Source organism: Hemiscyllium ocellatum, chromosome 3 (assembly GCF_020745735.1).
Source record: "Hemiscyllium ocellatum isolate sHemOce1 chromosome 3, sHemOce1.pat.X.cur, whole genome shotgun sequence".
Classification (NCBI taxonomy): domain Eukaryota; kingdom Metazoa; phylum Chordata; class Chondrichthyes; order Orectolobiformes; family Hemiscylliidae; genus Hemiscyllium; species Hemiscyllium ocellatum.
The window spans coordinates 100174832-100188555 of NC_083403.1; the positions used below are offsets into that span (position 1 = coordinate 100174832).

At 41.6% G+C, this 13724-nt stretch overlaps 1 protein-coding gene across 1 annotated transcript in view; it reads right to left on the bottom strand.

Annotated features, from left to right (window-relative positions):
• The window catches only part of prim2 (DNA primase subunit 2), a 198450-nt gene that overhangs the window by 36158 nt on the left and 148568 nt on the right, over positions 1–13724 (bottom strand). Inside the window, exons 8-9 of the mRNA XM_060821319.1 lie at positions 12486–12558; positions 11354–11539 (exon numbers count right to left, since the gene is read on the bottom strand). Coding sequence (XP_060677302.1) covers positions 11354–11539; positions 12486–12558 — 259 coding nt within the window. The remainder of the gene's footprint in view (positions 1–11353; positions 11540–12485; positions 12559–13724) is intronic.

The window sequence follows — 13724 nt, forward strand, 5'->3', positions numbered from 1 at the left end:
CTCAAAGAGTCAGACTGAGGCAGTTTTAAAGCTGCATTAGAAAGGCCCATTCCCTGAACTCAAACTCTAAATTCAACTGATATATTGGTGCAAGAAGGTAGAGTGCTCAGATTCCAGATAGATTTCAATGTTTATTACCTGCTTCCTTCTTCCTGCTACCAACAATCAGCACTACCACATACGTGACACCAATGAGCCAGGAATCGTTAGCTTGTTCTCACTTTCTTCCTATTTTCTACAACACACCTCCTCACCTCATCGTGATTGCTACCATCCCAGATCTAGGGATCTATGGGACTTCTGCCTGCCATCATGCGAATCCTTCAGTTTCTCACACACATCCCTTCTTGGTTCTACTTGTTCTTCATTTGAGTATCATAGCCAGGCTAATATTAGCTATTAAACCTTAATTTCACTTAAGCTGGCAACACTGAGCCACTTTCTTGAACACTGCAGTCTCCATGTTGTTGGAACACCCAGTGCTGTTTGAGGGAATCACACGGTTTTGACTCCGTGATAGTGAATGAACAATGGCATAGTTCCAAGTTAGCATAGCCCTATTCCAGACCCTATCCATAGGCTGCCAGTGTAACAACTGAGCAAGCTGGTTGAGGGGAAACAACTGAGCTCTCTCCGAAGGTACAACAGGTGCCTGAACTTTGTTGGAAACCTCTGAACACAGTAACTTCTGTAGAGTGACTCTGGGGCGAAAAACCTTTCACTAAAGCTGACTGAAAATGTTGTTTTCTGAGCCTGAAGTGGAGAAGATCCTTCTGCAATTATGATAGTTAAGAATGTTAGGCAACATGAATTGCCTTGAGTACAATTGCAACTCTTATTCCAAGAGGAGTCTGGAAGGAACTGCTTAACTATAGATGAGTAATTAGTCATAAATCAAAGACGTGCAATATTCAAGAGTTCACCATCAAGAACAAGATAGGAAGAGAAAAACAGAAGCTAAATTGTGGACAAATGTATAGAATGATAATTGAACAAAGTCGCTGAATTTGCATTTATTTAGGCCTTTTCCTGAACTCAGAGCAAAGTAATTCACAAATAATTACATGGAAAGCACTGCAAGATCTCACAATAGCAATGAGAAGTTCTTCCATTCCAATTGAACAGATTTTTTGAATAAAGTTACAAATTAATGATGCAAGTTGAATTTTAGCTCAGGTTTTGATTCGAGTCCCAAAAAAAGGTACTGAATTTTAGTAAGCAACATGTTACAATGAATGGAAGTATGAGTGCATGACAGGAGACAAGTGTACCTGTGAAATGGCAAGTGTCTTGATGTATGAAGACTTGTGTTGGGTGTTCAAATATTAACTGAAACAGTGCAGAAGAGGCATCACCTCAAAAATTTATGGGTGGCATCAAAATAGCAGACAGGGTTAGTACCTTGAAATATAGAGAACAACTACGGGGAATAAAGTCCATTTGGATCATTGGTGGATGGTGTTTAATATGGATAATTAATTGCATTAGGGCTAGCAAAAGCAAGCAGAGGAATGACAAAACAAATTCAATAATGTGCCACTCTTTCCATACTACACTGAAGCTTCTGCCCTGGTTATGCTAAGACTGTTACAACTGAGCCAAACTGACTGAAAATTCAATTGGAGCATCAGGCTGTGTGAAGAGTGAGTGTTGACAGAAGGAGGTCATCCTGTCACTGTACAGATGTTGGCAGACTGCACCCGTATTATTGTGGGCCATCACACGACAGTTAATATGGAAAAGATACAAGTGATAGCTAATGAAATGATGGGGCAAGCATTAGAGAATAAAGCATACACTGGTAAAATGATAGAATTAAGACTGTACTCATTGAAAACGATGGAGACATTCAAATTAATAAGCCTTGGGGGATGTTGAAGACAGGTCAGGGTAACTGATTTGGTATAAAATAGCAGCAGCGAAAATAGACGTGCAAGTTGAACATGAGTAGATTCAAGAGCGGTGTAAGGTAGCACTACTTCAGAGAGAGGTCAGTCTTTATAAAAAGTTAGCAGTGGGAGTTTTGTGGGCAAGAAGCTTAGATCACCAATCAATCTGGACATAAATCTTGGAAAAATACATTATTACACAAAATGCACAATATTTTGCTCAATAGCCTGTGCCAGGTTGACACTGTGAGTCTCACTTAGCTCTCTTCACTTCACCCTTCAACATAATCTTCCAAACTTTTCACCTACAAATTGAATTAAGACTGTACTTTTAAAGATCCCCCTTAAATAACTCTATGTTATGCAGCTCATACCATTGTGAAGTCCACATTTTTCCCACACTCTAGGTAAAGAAGATTCTCCTGAACTTCCCACTGGAATTATTAGGGACTGTCATGTTTGCAGTTCCTGATCTTGGTATACTTCATAAGTGAAAACATCCTCAATACATTAATCGCATGAAATCCTTCTTAAAGATCTTTAGCAAGTCACTGCTCAGCCTCCAGTTGAACAGCAACTTGCTCAACAGTTCCTGATATTAAAAATCATCTCAGCTCTGAGATCATCCTTATGAATCCCTTTTCCACTTTATCTCGTGCATCTCTTTAATCAAATGGTGAACATAACTGCGCACAACACTCTAAGTTATAATGATTATAGGAATCAGTTTACTTTTGACTTTTCTGAACATGGTACTTTCTGTACTTCCCCAACACAGATTGGGACAGCTATCTTATGCTGGCTACAGGAGAATTAACACCAAGCAAAAGCTCTACAGACTATAAATAGGGAATATGACGCTTGATGATGATATAAAAATCACTAAGTAGATTCCAGAAAATAGCTGAAAATATTTAGTTTTAGGATTCTGCAAAGGTTTGTTTATTGGTGCTTTCCTAAGTCTTCTTCACTGTGGACTCAAAACGTCAGACAGTATGTGCAATTAAAGAGTTAGAATTATGCTGTATAAATTATCAGGGATGAAGTACTTGAGTTATGTGATCTCTTTAGAGCTCAGAAGGAATAAGACTGATTTAACAGAAGTATTAAAAAAAGTATGAACTATACAATTACACAGGAATATATAAACTGGTAAAGAATTGCAAAGATGAGATGAGGAAGTTTTTTTGTGTGCAGTAAGCCACAATCTGAAATGCACTGCTTGAAAAGTTGGTGGAAGCAAATGCAATACAACTTTCAAAATGGAATTGGATAAACACTTGAAGGGGGAAAGACTGGTAGGGCAATCTGGACGTATTTTCAGGACTACCAAGAGAAAATTTATGGGGCTATCGCGAAGGAACTAATTTGACAGCTCTTCAAAAATGGAATGCTTTCAATTGCAGCCAAACCAAATGAATCCTTTCAGATTTGCTGGTTGTGGCTGAAGTGAACGTGCAGTTTACGTGTGTCATTTCTGCAACGGTGGGTTACCAATGCATAGCATAATTGCTGCCAAGCAAGCTACACAAGCAAAAGCTGAAATGGATGCAGCTTTAGTCAATTACACCTCATTAGTAGGACTAAATGATACATGAAAAGTATTCATCTTTGTTGTGCTACAGCCTGTTAAATAAAACAAAGTTGAAATTTGAACTACTGGCTTTGGTTGATGTGGCTGTTAATGCTGGGATCAGAGACACAAAGGGTATGGGTAAGACCAATGGCTAACTAAATTCCCACAGGTACTGCAGAAATGGGATAGGGGCCCTTTGTTGCTGAGATGTTTCCAAGTTGATATCACTGGTAATGGAGGATTAGAACCAAGTCAGTTAGTCATGTAAACCAAGTCATATGAATTGGGCATGCCCAAATCTCTAGCTGTTTGACCAACCACAGATCATTGTTCTGAACAGAGAGCTTATCTGCTCTGCTGTCACTAGATATTTTATTTTCTCCGATTATTCAGGATCAAAGATCATGCAATTATCACATTTACTGCTCGTTGATTTTGTCTAAAGTAATTAATTTCCAATATTTTTACTCTCACTCTCAAGTGGAATTAGTCCCTTGGTGACAAATTACTGTACCACCTTGTCTTGCCTAATGCCTTTTGAAAATATATAGGAAACATTTTACACCAATTCCTTACTCAAATTTTCACCCAATTTTCTGATCTTTTAATTTACTTCCTATTCAACAATGCTAACAAGTTCCCCATGTTATTTCTAAAACTGGACAGACCTAAACTTGCTATGTTAGTCGTTAAAGCCATGGCCTTAATCATTTTTACCATTTCAAAGTTAATGCAACCCTCAATTTTACAACTTTTCAACCCTCAATTTAGCTTGGATTATATCCATAGATTTCTTTCTTTTTTACCCCTTTTTCAATTCCTCCACAGTTCTTCAATTCCTCCACAGCTCTTTTGGAAATTGGCAGATACGATAATGTGGGGATAACCGAGACATGGCTTCAAGTGGACAGGGCCTGGGAAATGAATATTCAAGGCTACACATGCTATCATAAGGACAGACTGACGGGCAGAGGGGGTGGGGTGGCCTTTTTGGTAAGGGAGGATATTCAGTCCATTGCGCAGGGGGACCTAGAGTCAGGGGATGTAGAGTCAGTGTGGATAGAGCTGCGAAATACTAAGGGTAAAAAGACCCTCTTGGGAGTCATCTACAGGTCCCCAAACAGTAGTCTGGATGTCGGATGGAAGTTGAATCAGGAGCTGAAATTGGCCTGTGGTAAAGATGTTACTACAGTTATGGGGGATTTTAACATGCAGGTAGACTGGGAGAATCAGGATGGTATTGAACCTCAAGAAAGAGACTTTGTGGAGTGCCTCAGAGATGGATTCTTAGAGCAGCTGGTGCTGGAGCCGACCAGGGAGAAGGCAATTCTGGATCTAGTATTGTGTAACAAACCAGAATTGGTCAGAGACCTCGAAGTGAAGGAGCCATTGGGAAGTAGTGACCATAATACATTAAGCTTCAATCTGCAATTTGAGAGGGAGGGGGTAGTTGGAAGTGACAGGTACTTCTGTTGAATAAAGGGAACTGTGGAGCTATGAGGGAGGAGCTGGCCAAAGATCAATGGTGCAATACCTTAGCAGGGATGACTATGGAGGAACAATGGCGGATATTTCTGTGTATAATGCAGAAGTTGCAGGATCAGTTCATTCCTAAAAGGAAGAAAGATCCCAGGAGGAGGCATGGGCGGCCGTGGCTGACGAGGGAAGTTAAGAAATATATAAAGTTAAAAGAGAAGAAGTATAACATAGCAAAGATAAGTGGGAAAACAGAGGACTGGGAAGCTTTTAAAGAACAACAGAGGATTACTAAGAAGGAAATACGCAGAGGAAAAATGAGGTACGAAGGTAAACTGGCCAATAATATAAAGGAGGATAGTAAAAGCTTTTTTAAGTATGTGCAAGGCAAAAAAATGGTTAGGACTACAATTGGGCCCTTGAAGACAGAAACAGGGGAATATATTACAGGGAACAAAGAAATGGCAGAAGAATTAAATGGGTACTTCAGAGCTGTATTCCCTGGGGAAGACACAAGCAATCTCCCTGAGGTAACAGTGGCTGAAGGACCCGAACTGAAGGGAATTTATATTTGCCAGGATTTGGTGTTGGAGAGATTGTTAGGTCTGAAGGTTGATAAGTCTCCGGGGCCTGATGGTCTACATCCCAGGGTACTGAAGGAGGTGGCTCGGGAAATTGTGGATGCGTTGGTGATTATTTTCCAGAGTTCGATAGATTCGGGATCGGTTCCTGAGGATTGGAGGGTGGCTAATGTTATACCATTTTTTAAGAAAGGTGGGAGAGAGAAAACAGGAAATTATAGACCAGTTAGTCTGACCTCAGTGGTGGGAAAGATGCTGGAGTCTATTATAAAGGATAAAATTATGGCATATCTGGATAGTAGTAACAGGATAGGACAGAGTCAGCATGGATTTATGAAGGAGAAATCGTGCTTGACTAATCTTATTGAATTTTTTGAGGATGTAACCCTGAAGATGGATGAGTGAGATCCAGTTATGTAGTGTACCTGGACTTTCAGAAAGCTTTTGATAAAGTCCCACATAGGAAGCTAGTGAGTAAACTTAGGGCGCATGGTACTGGGGTCAAAGTACTAGATTGGATTGAAAATTGGTTGGCTGATAGGAAACAAAGGGTAGTGATAAACGGCTCCATTTCGGAATGGCAGGCAGTGACCAGTGGGGTACCGCAGGGATCCGTGCTGAGACCGCAGCTTTTTACAATATATGTTAATGATATAGAAGATGGTATCAGCAATAACATTAGCAAATTTGCTGATGATACAAAGCTGGGTGGCAGGTTGAAATGCGATGAGGATGTTAGGAGATTACAGGGTGATCTGGACAAGTTAGGTGAGTGGGCAGATGCATGGCAGATGCAGTTTAATGTGGATAAATGTATGGTTATCCACTTTGGTGGCAAGAACAGGAAGGCAGATTACTACCTCAATGGAATTAATTTAGGTAAAGGGGCAGAACAGAGAGACCTGGGTGTTCTTGTACACCAGTCAATGAAGGCAAGCATGCAGGTACAGCAGGTAGTGAAGAAGGCTAAGAGCATGCTGGCCTTCATAACAAGAGGAATTGAGTATAGAAGCAAAGAGGTGCTTCTGCAGCTGTACAGGGCCCTGGTGAGACCACACCTGGAGTACTGTGCAGTTCTGGTCTCCAAATTTGAGCAAAGACATTCTGGCTATTGAGGGAGTGCAGCGTAGGTTCACAAGGTCAATTCCTGGAATGGAGGGATTACCTTACACTGCAAGACTGAAGCGACTGGGCTTGTATACCCTTGAGTTTAGAAGACTGAGAGGGGATCTGATCGAGACACGTAAGATTATGAAAGGATTGGACACTCTGGCAGCAGGAAACATGTTTCCGCTGATGGGTGAGTGCCGAACCAGAAGACACAGCTTAAAAATACGGGGTAGACCATTTAGGACAAAGATGAGGAGAAACTTCTTCACCCGGAGAGTGGTGGCTGTGTGGAATGCTCTGCCCCAGAGGGCAGTGGAGGCCCAGTCTCTGGATTCATTTAAGAAAGAGTTGGATAGAGCTCTCAAAGATAGTGGAATCAAGGGTTATGGAGATAAGGCAGGAAGCGGATACTGATTAGGAATGATCAGCCATGATCACAGTGAATGGTGGTGCAGGCTCGAAGGGCTGAATGGTCTACTCCTGCACCTATTGTCTATCGTCTTCATTTTCAGGAGTTATACTGGTAACCCATCCACTCTGCAGCTTTCTTCTTAGGCCCATGAAATAAAATTTATTTCTTAGAAGTTTTAATTTTATCTAATTGCACTAAATTTGCTGGCTATGTAGTCAATTTTCTTTACTCCAATCCCTATTCCCTCAAATATCAGAATTTAGTAAATCCATATATTGTAGTTTCCCATGTTTTCTCAACATAGATCTGTACCATTCCATCAGCCTTTCCAATTCATAATTAAGGTTTTTTAAATCTAGAAACAATAAATCTTATGGTCTACACATTTCTGCAAGAGTAATATTTACTTATTTACTCTGAGTATCAAAATGATTGTTAACTTACCCTCATAGAAGGAAATAATTAAAGGGCTAGATAGTGTCCCCTTTAGTTTAAAAGACTGGTGACAATTTTAAACTCAAGGAAGATGAATACAGTAGATGTTGTGTGGTTGTTCTTCTCCCATAGAGTTACAAATGTCTGGAATGTTGCTGGCTGTTTTGGTGGGTGCTAACCATTTATATGAATTGAAGGGTAGTGCATGTGAGCATGTCTGGAAAACACAGCTGGAGAAGGAGTAATGGGGAACAAGAAAATGGCAGATAAACTGAACAGATACTTTGCATCACTTTTCACGATGAAAGATATCAGCAACGTAACAGAATTTCAAGAGTGGGAGAAGAATGTCATCGTCATCATGATGGAGAAGGTGCTGGGCAGGCTGAAAGTTCTGCAGGTGGATAAATCACCCAGACCAGATGGACAACAGCACAGGGTTCTGAAGAAAGTAGCTAAGGAGATAGCAGAGGCCTTGATGGTAACCTTTCAGAAATCATACGAGTCAGGGAGGGTCCAGAGGCCTGGAAAATGGAACACCCAATTTAAGAAGGGAGGGAGGCAGAAGACAGGAAAACAAACAGTGGTTTGTTTTAGAGATACCAAATTTTTAGAGATACCTGATTTTAGAGATACCAAAGTCCATTGTTAAGGATAAGATTGTGATGTACTTGGAAGTGCAAGGTCAAACTGGTCTGAGTCGGTACAGCTTCGACAAGGGGAGGTCATGGCTGACAAACCTGCTGGGTTCTGTGAGGAGGTAACGAGCACGTTAGATAAAGTAGACACAGTGGACCTGATCTGCTTGGAATATCTAAGACCTTTGATGAGGTGCCACACAGGAAGTTACTAAATAAGAGCCCATGGTGTTAGGGGCAAGGTACTGACTGGGCTGACTGGCAAAAGGCAGAGAGTGGCAATAAAAGAGTCTTTTTTCAAGATGGCAGCCAGTAACTAGTGGAGCTCCACAGGGGTCAGTGTTGGGACCACAGGTATTCACATTACACATTAACAATTTGGATGAAGAAACAGAGTATTGTTGCGAAGTCTGTAGTTGACACAAAGCCAAGTGGAGGTACAGGTACTGTTGAGGAAACAAGGAGGCTGCTGAAGAACTTGGACATGGGCAAAGAAGTGGCAGATGGAATACAATTTGAGGAAGTGTGAGGTTATGCACTTTGAAAGGAAGAAGAGGTGTCGTCTAAAATGGGAAAGACTTTGGAAATCTGAACCACAAATGGACGAGGGAATCCTAGTTCAGGATTCTCTGAAGGTTAAGATGCAGATTTAGTTGGCAGTTAGGAAGGCGAATGCAATGTTCGCATACATTTGGGGTGGCACAATTGCTCAGTGTTTGGCACCGGGACGCAGGGACCCAGGTTCAATTCCTGCCGCAGGTAACTGTCTGTGTGGAGTTTGTAAATTCTCCCCGTGTCTGCATGGGTTTCCTCCCACAAGCTAAAGATGCACAGGCCAAGTGAACTGGCCATGCTAAATTGTCCATAGTGTTAGGTGCATTAGTCAGGGGTAAATATGTGATAGGGGAATGGGTCTGCGTGGGTTGCTCTTCGGTGGGTCAGTGTGGACTTGTTAGGCTGAATGACCTGTTTCCATACTGTAGGGAATCTAAACTTATAATTTCAAGAGGGCTAGAATACAAGAACAATTACTGAGATTGTATAAGCCTCTGGTCAGATCACCTTTGAAATGGTGAGAGCAGTTTTGGACTTCTTATCGAAGGAAGAATGTGCGAGCATTGGAGCGGTCCAGAGGAGATTTACAACAATGATCCCGGGCTGAAGGACTTATCACATGGGGAGTGGTTGAGGACACTGGTTCTGTACTCAATAGAGTTCAGAGGATATGGGAGGGGAAATCAGATTGAAATTTATAGAATACTGATAGACCTGGAAAGAGTGGCTGTAGAGAAGATGTTTCCACTGGCAGATGAGAGTAGAACCTAAGGGTACAGCCTCAGAGTGAAGGGATGACCCTTTAGAACTGATATGAGAAATTTCTTCAGCGAGAGGGTGGTTAGTCTGTGGAACTCATGGCCACCACAGCCTTCTGTGGCAAAGTCATTGAGTGTATTTAAGACAGACATAGATAGGTTCTTGATTAGTAAGAGGTCAACAGTTGCAAGGAGAAGGCAGGAGAATGGAGATGAGAAACATCAGCCATTATCAAATGGCAGGGTCGACTTGATGGGCTGAACAGCCTAATTCTGCTCCTACTTCTTATGATATTAATTATTCATTTAAATATAATGAGCGCATCACTGAATCAATACTAACTCCATTCCAAACTTCCCTGCTCCACATCAATGGGCAGGAGCGTGAATGATGGTTAGCAGAATTTACATGTCCCCAACTCCCCACCACTTAAAACATATCCAGTGCTGGCATGTAAAATACAGCCCTCAGTCCATGTGATCTCAAGGACCAGTTTTGACTCCCTGAGGGAGCTGGATAGGAATTCTGCAGGGATTTTCTCTTAAAGCCTCTTGGGCTCGTTTTCTTGTTCTCGCTTCTTCTAGGAGATTACATGGTTGTATTGAAGGTGATGAGTGCGAGAAAGTAAAAGGTGTTGAATCAGCATGGTCTTGTCAAAGCAAAAAGGGGGCAGCAGTGGGTTACTTCATTAGGCAATTTGGAGAATCATAAGTATCGCAATGTAATTCAACACACAGCAAAGGAAATCATCTGACAGCACATTCAATATCTCTAGTAGGTGTCAAGTGACAATGATTGAGAGTTTTGCACGAGTTCATGCCCCAAAGGGCTCTCATAGAAATGTTCAAAATTCCAACAGGATTAGACACGGTAGATGCAAGAAAGATGTTCCTGATGACCAGTGAGTCCAGAACCAGGAAATCACAGTATAAGGATATGGAGTAGGTTATTTAGGACCAAGGTGAAGAAGAACTTGTTCACTCAGAGAAAGGTGAGCCTGTATATTTCCCTGTCACAGGAAACTCTTGAAGGCAAAACATTGAAGACTTTGAAGAAAGATGTAGATCCAGTTTTTAGGACTGATGGGATCAAAGGACATAGGTAAAAGCAGGAACAGGGTACTGAATTGGATGATCAGTCAATGTTGGAACAGGCTCAAAGGGCAAAATAGCCTACTCCTGCTCCTCTATTCTATGTGTCTATGTTAATCAACTGCGAAACTGACCCCACACTTACTTTAAAAGCTTAGCCTTTTACAGCAGCTGTTAGCGTACGGCTATGCTGCTGGATATATAATGATCAGATCACAGCAAGCTGAATGCCTCAAAATGGAACACTGGCTGCCCCCAACAATCCTGTGCTACAGGGGAGCCCATTTGATTTCAGTCTTGCTTCACATTTCTTCAGAAGATGGGATCAGATTGCTGACTAGAAGTATTGAGCTCAGCACAGCAGAGAAAAAAAATAGGAGCTGAGTGGCAATCAGCCTACGATTGCCACTGCTTGAAATATCTGATTTTACTTCATGTAGAAAACGACAACATTAAGTCCAGACCTTGTTATCACTGTGGAAGAGTGGTAATCTACACACATGCATCAACCTTACTCTTTTGTCAGTGACATGCTACAGACTTGGTGAACAATGACACCAAGTAATTAATTGTAATTATTGTTTCAATGACAGGTTGAAACCCCAAAATGCTATGGTTGATTTTAACACTTAATTCCAGGGGCAGTAAGCGTAGGAATCCTATATTTTTCTCAGGAACGTGCAGAGGTATCAAATTAACCTTAAAAATTGAAGAGATTCATTGCAATGACTAACAGTTCTTTCATAATCATCAGTACCAGGATTATTTGGAAGCCCTGATGAAAATTCAACCTGTGAAAAGGTTATTTATTGAACTCTGTACTTTCCTTACCTTATCTGGTTCCACTTTTCCTCTGATAAATTCTGACTTCCAGAACTGCAAGGCCTGCTCCAAGGTAAGGCCAATCCCCTTAAGAAAAAGTCCATACTGCATACGGCCACCATGTCGGAGGTGATGGTTATCCCGTATAGTCTTGTGTAACTGACGCATACATGGTGGATAGGATTTTACAGCCAACTGCAACAAATCAAAACACCTCAATTATCCGAAATGGGATTATCCAAAGGGGAGCTCAGGGTCCCAATAGAAACATTATGTCAAAGAGCTGCTTCGACCCTGATCGCATCTTTTGGTTACAGGTACAATGATTTAAAAAAATGAACTCAGCTCACTGAAATACTGCCGAGAACAGTCCTGGACAGTCCAGGCACTGTCTCCAAATGACTGACCTTCTGCCTTCTCTCTCTCCCCCTACACTTTCCCTGGAGTTCTACACAGAGGTGAACCCTAAACCTTGTCACCCACTCCCCCCTCTCAAATCATCTCTTCAACATTGCCCTGTCCAGGGCAGAATTTGTCAAAAAGTTTTGTATGTGGACTTTTTGGAAACTTATCACAGTAAGGGAGCAGAGCAGCAATCTGACTGTTGGTGTCCAGTCCAGCTGCCCCGGGGGTTTTGGCAAGGGGGGGGGGGGGGGGGGAAGGAGGAGGGGGAAGGAGGGAAGGGGTGCAGGATTGGGGGAGCGGGGTAGGTGTGGACAGACTGGGGCCAGATGGGGTTGCGGGCAGGCAGAGATGGCGGGGTGGGCAAGGGGCTGCAGGGTGGAAGTGGATGGGGGGCAGGGGCTCGGCCTAGTCTCCTGCACGGGAAGCAGACTTCACAGAAAACTCCAAACCCCAGAGGAAAGCAATTAACCAAATAATCAATTACCAAAATAGTACCCGGCCATCTCATTCAGATAATCAAGGTTCCTCTATACATTCAAAGTGGAGATATCATTACAAATAGAACAGGGCTTTAGAACGTGATTCCAGTGTAAAAATACAAGCAGGTTTTATGATGCACTCAAATTTTCTCATGTTTTAAATTATTTTGACATCCTTTCATGCATCACCAGCATACAGCATTATTGACCACACACCTTGAAGGCAGAAAAAAAAGGAAATAATAACAAATACTTACACTGTCAATCTGTTCCAATGAAATCTTCCCAACATTCTTCTGAATGCTATAGTTCTGTCCTACGTATGCATGACTGCAAAGAAAAGACTCATTAGAAACCGTTTGGACTTCACTTTCCTTACAACTGGCTGCCCAGAATCTAATACCAGTGACCAGCTAGGCTGTACAGAGGAAGGATGACAAAGTCCTTAATCTGTCTGGATTTAGCTGGTTGCATTTTGGTTGCTAAGGGAACCACTCAACCAAATATGGACTGAAGAGACATAATGGCCCACTGCTATTGCAATTAACCCAAATACACTGTAATGAACAGCCTCTCCGCATTCACTATTTTGAAGAATGACAATGTGGGTTCAGTAATAAAGGGTGCCAATCAATAACTTCTGAAGGCAGAAAAAACTGGCAAAAAGGAACAAGGGATCTCCCAAAGAGTTTGCTTGAACCTCTCACTCAATGATTTCTTAATGTTAACATGAACTTCATGTTAAACTTAGACAATAAATGCATTTTCAAGAGTAAATGCATTCTTTATAAATGTTGGTGGATACATTAGTAAGGCCTTCTTCTAGAAAAGCCATTATGTACATTAAGGTCATGGTACAGTGGTTTTCATATGATTCAGACTTAGTATCTGAAAATTCTGAAAGTGAATAAATCAGCTGGACTTGATAGACTAAGCCCAGATTTCTGAAGGAGATAGCTGAGCAAAATATAAAGGCACTGGTGGTGATCCTTCTGGAATCACTAGAGTCAGGGTCGGTCCCAGAGAGGAAAACAGCTAACATAATCCTCCAAGTTAAGAAGGGACAGAAACAGAAGACAGAAAATCACAGGTCAGTTAGCTTGATCAGTCATTAGTAAGATGACTGTCCATTACTTAGGATGAGATTGTGAAGTATTTGGAAGTTCATAGTACGATAGGGTGGAGTCAACATGGCTTCGTCAAAGGAAAGTCATGCCTGACTAATCTATTACAATTCTTTGAGGAAGTAACAAGCAAGTTAGAAAAAGGAGAGTCAGTGAATGTGATCTATATGGATTTTCAAAAGGCTTTTGACAAGGTGTCGTACAGAAGGCTACTAAATAAGATAAAAGCCCATGGTGCTAATTCATATTTGAGGAAGGACGTGCTGGCACTGAAGGAGCTTTACAAGAATGATCCAGGATGGAAGGGCTTGCCATAGGAGGAGTGAATGACCTACTTCTGCTCCTATATCTTATGCTCTGGTAGTACTGTGG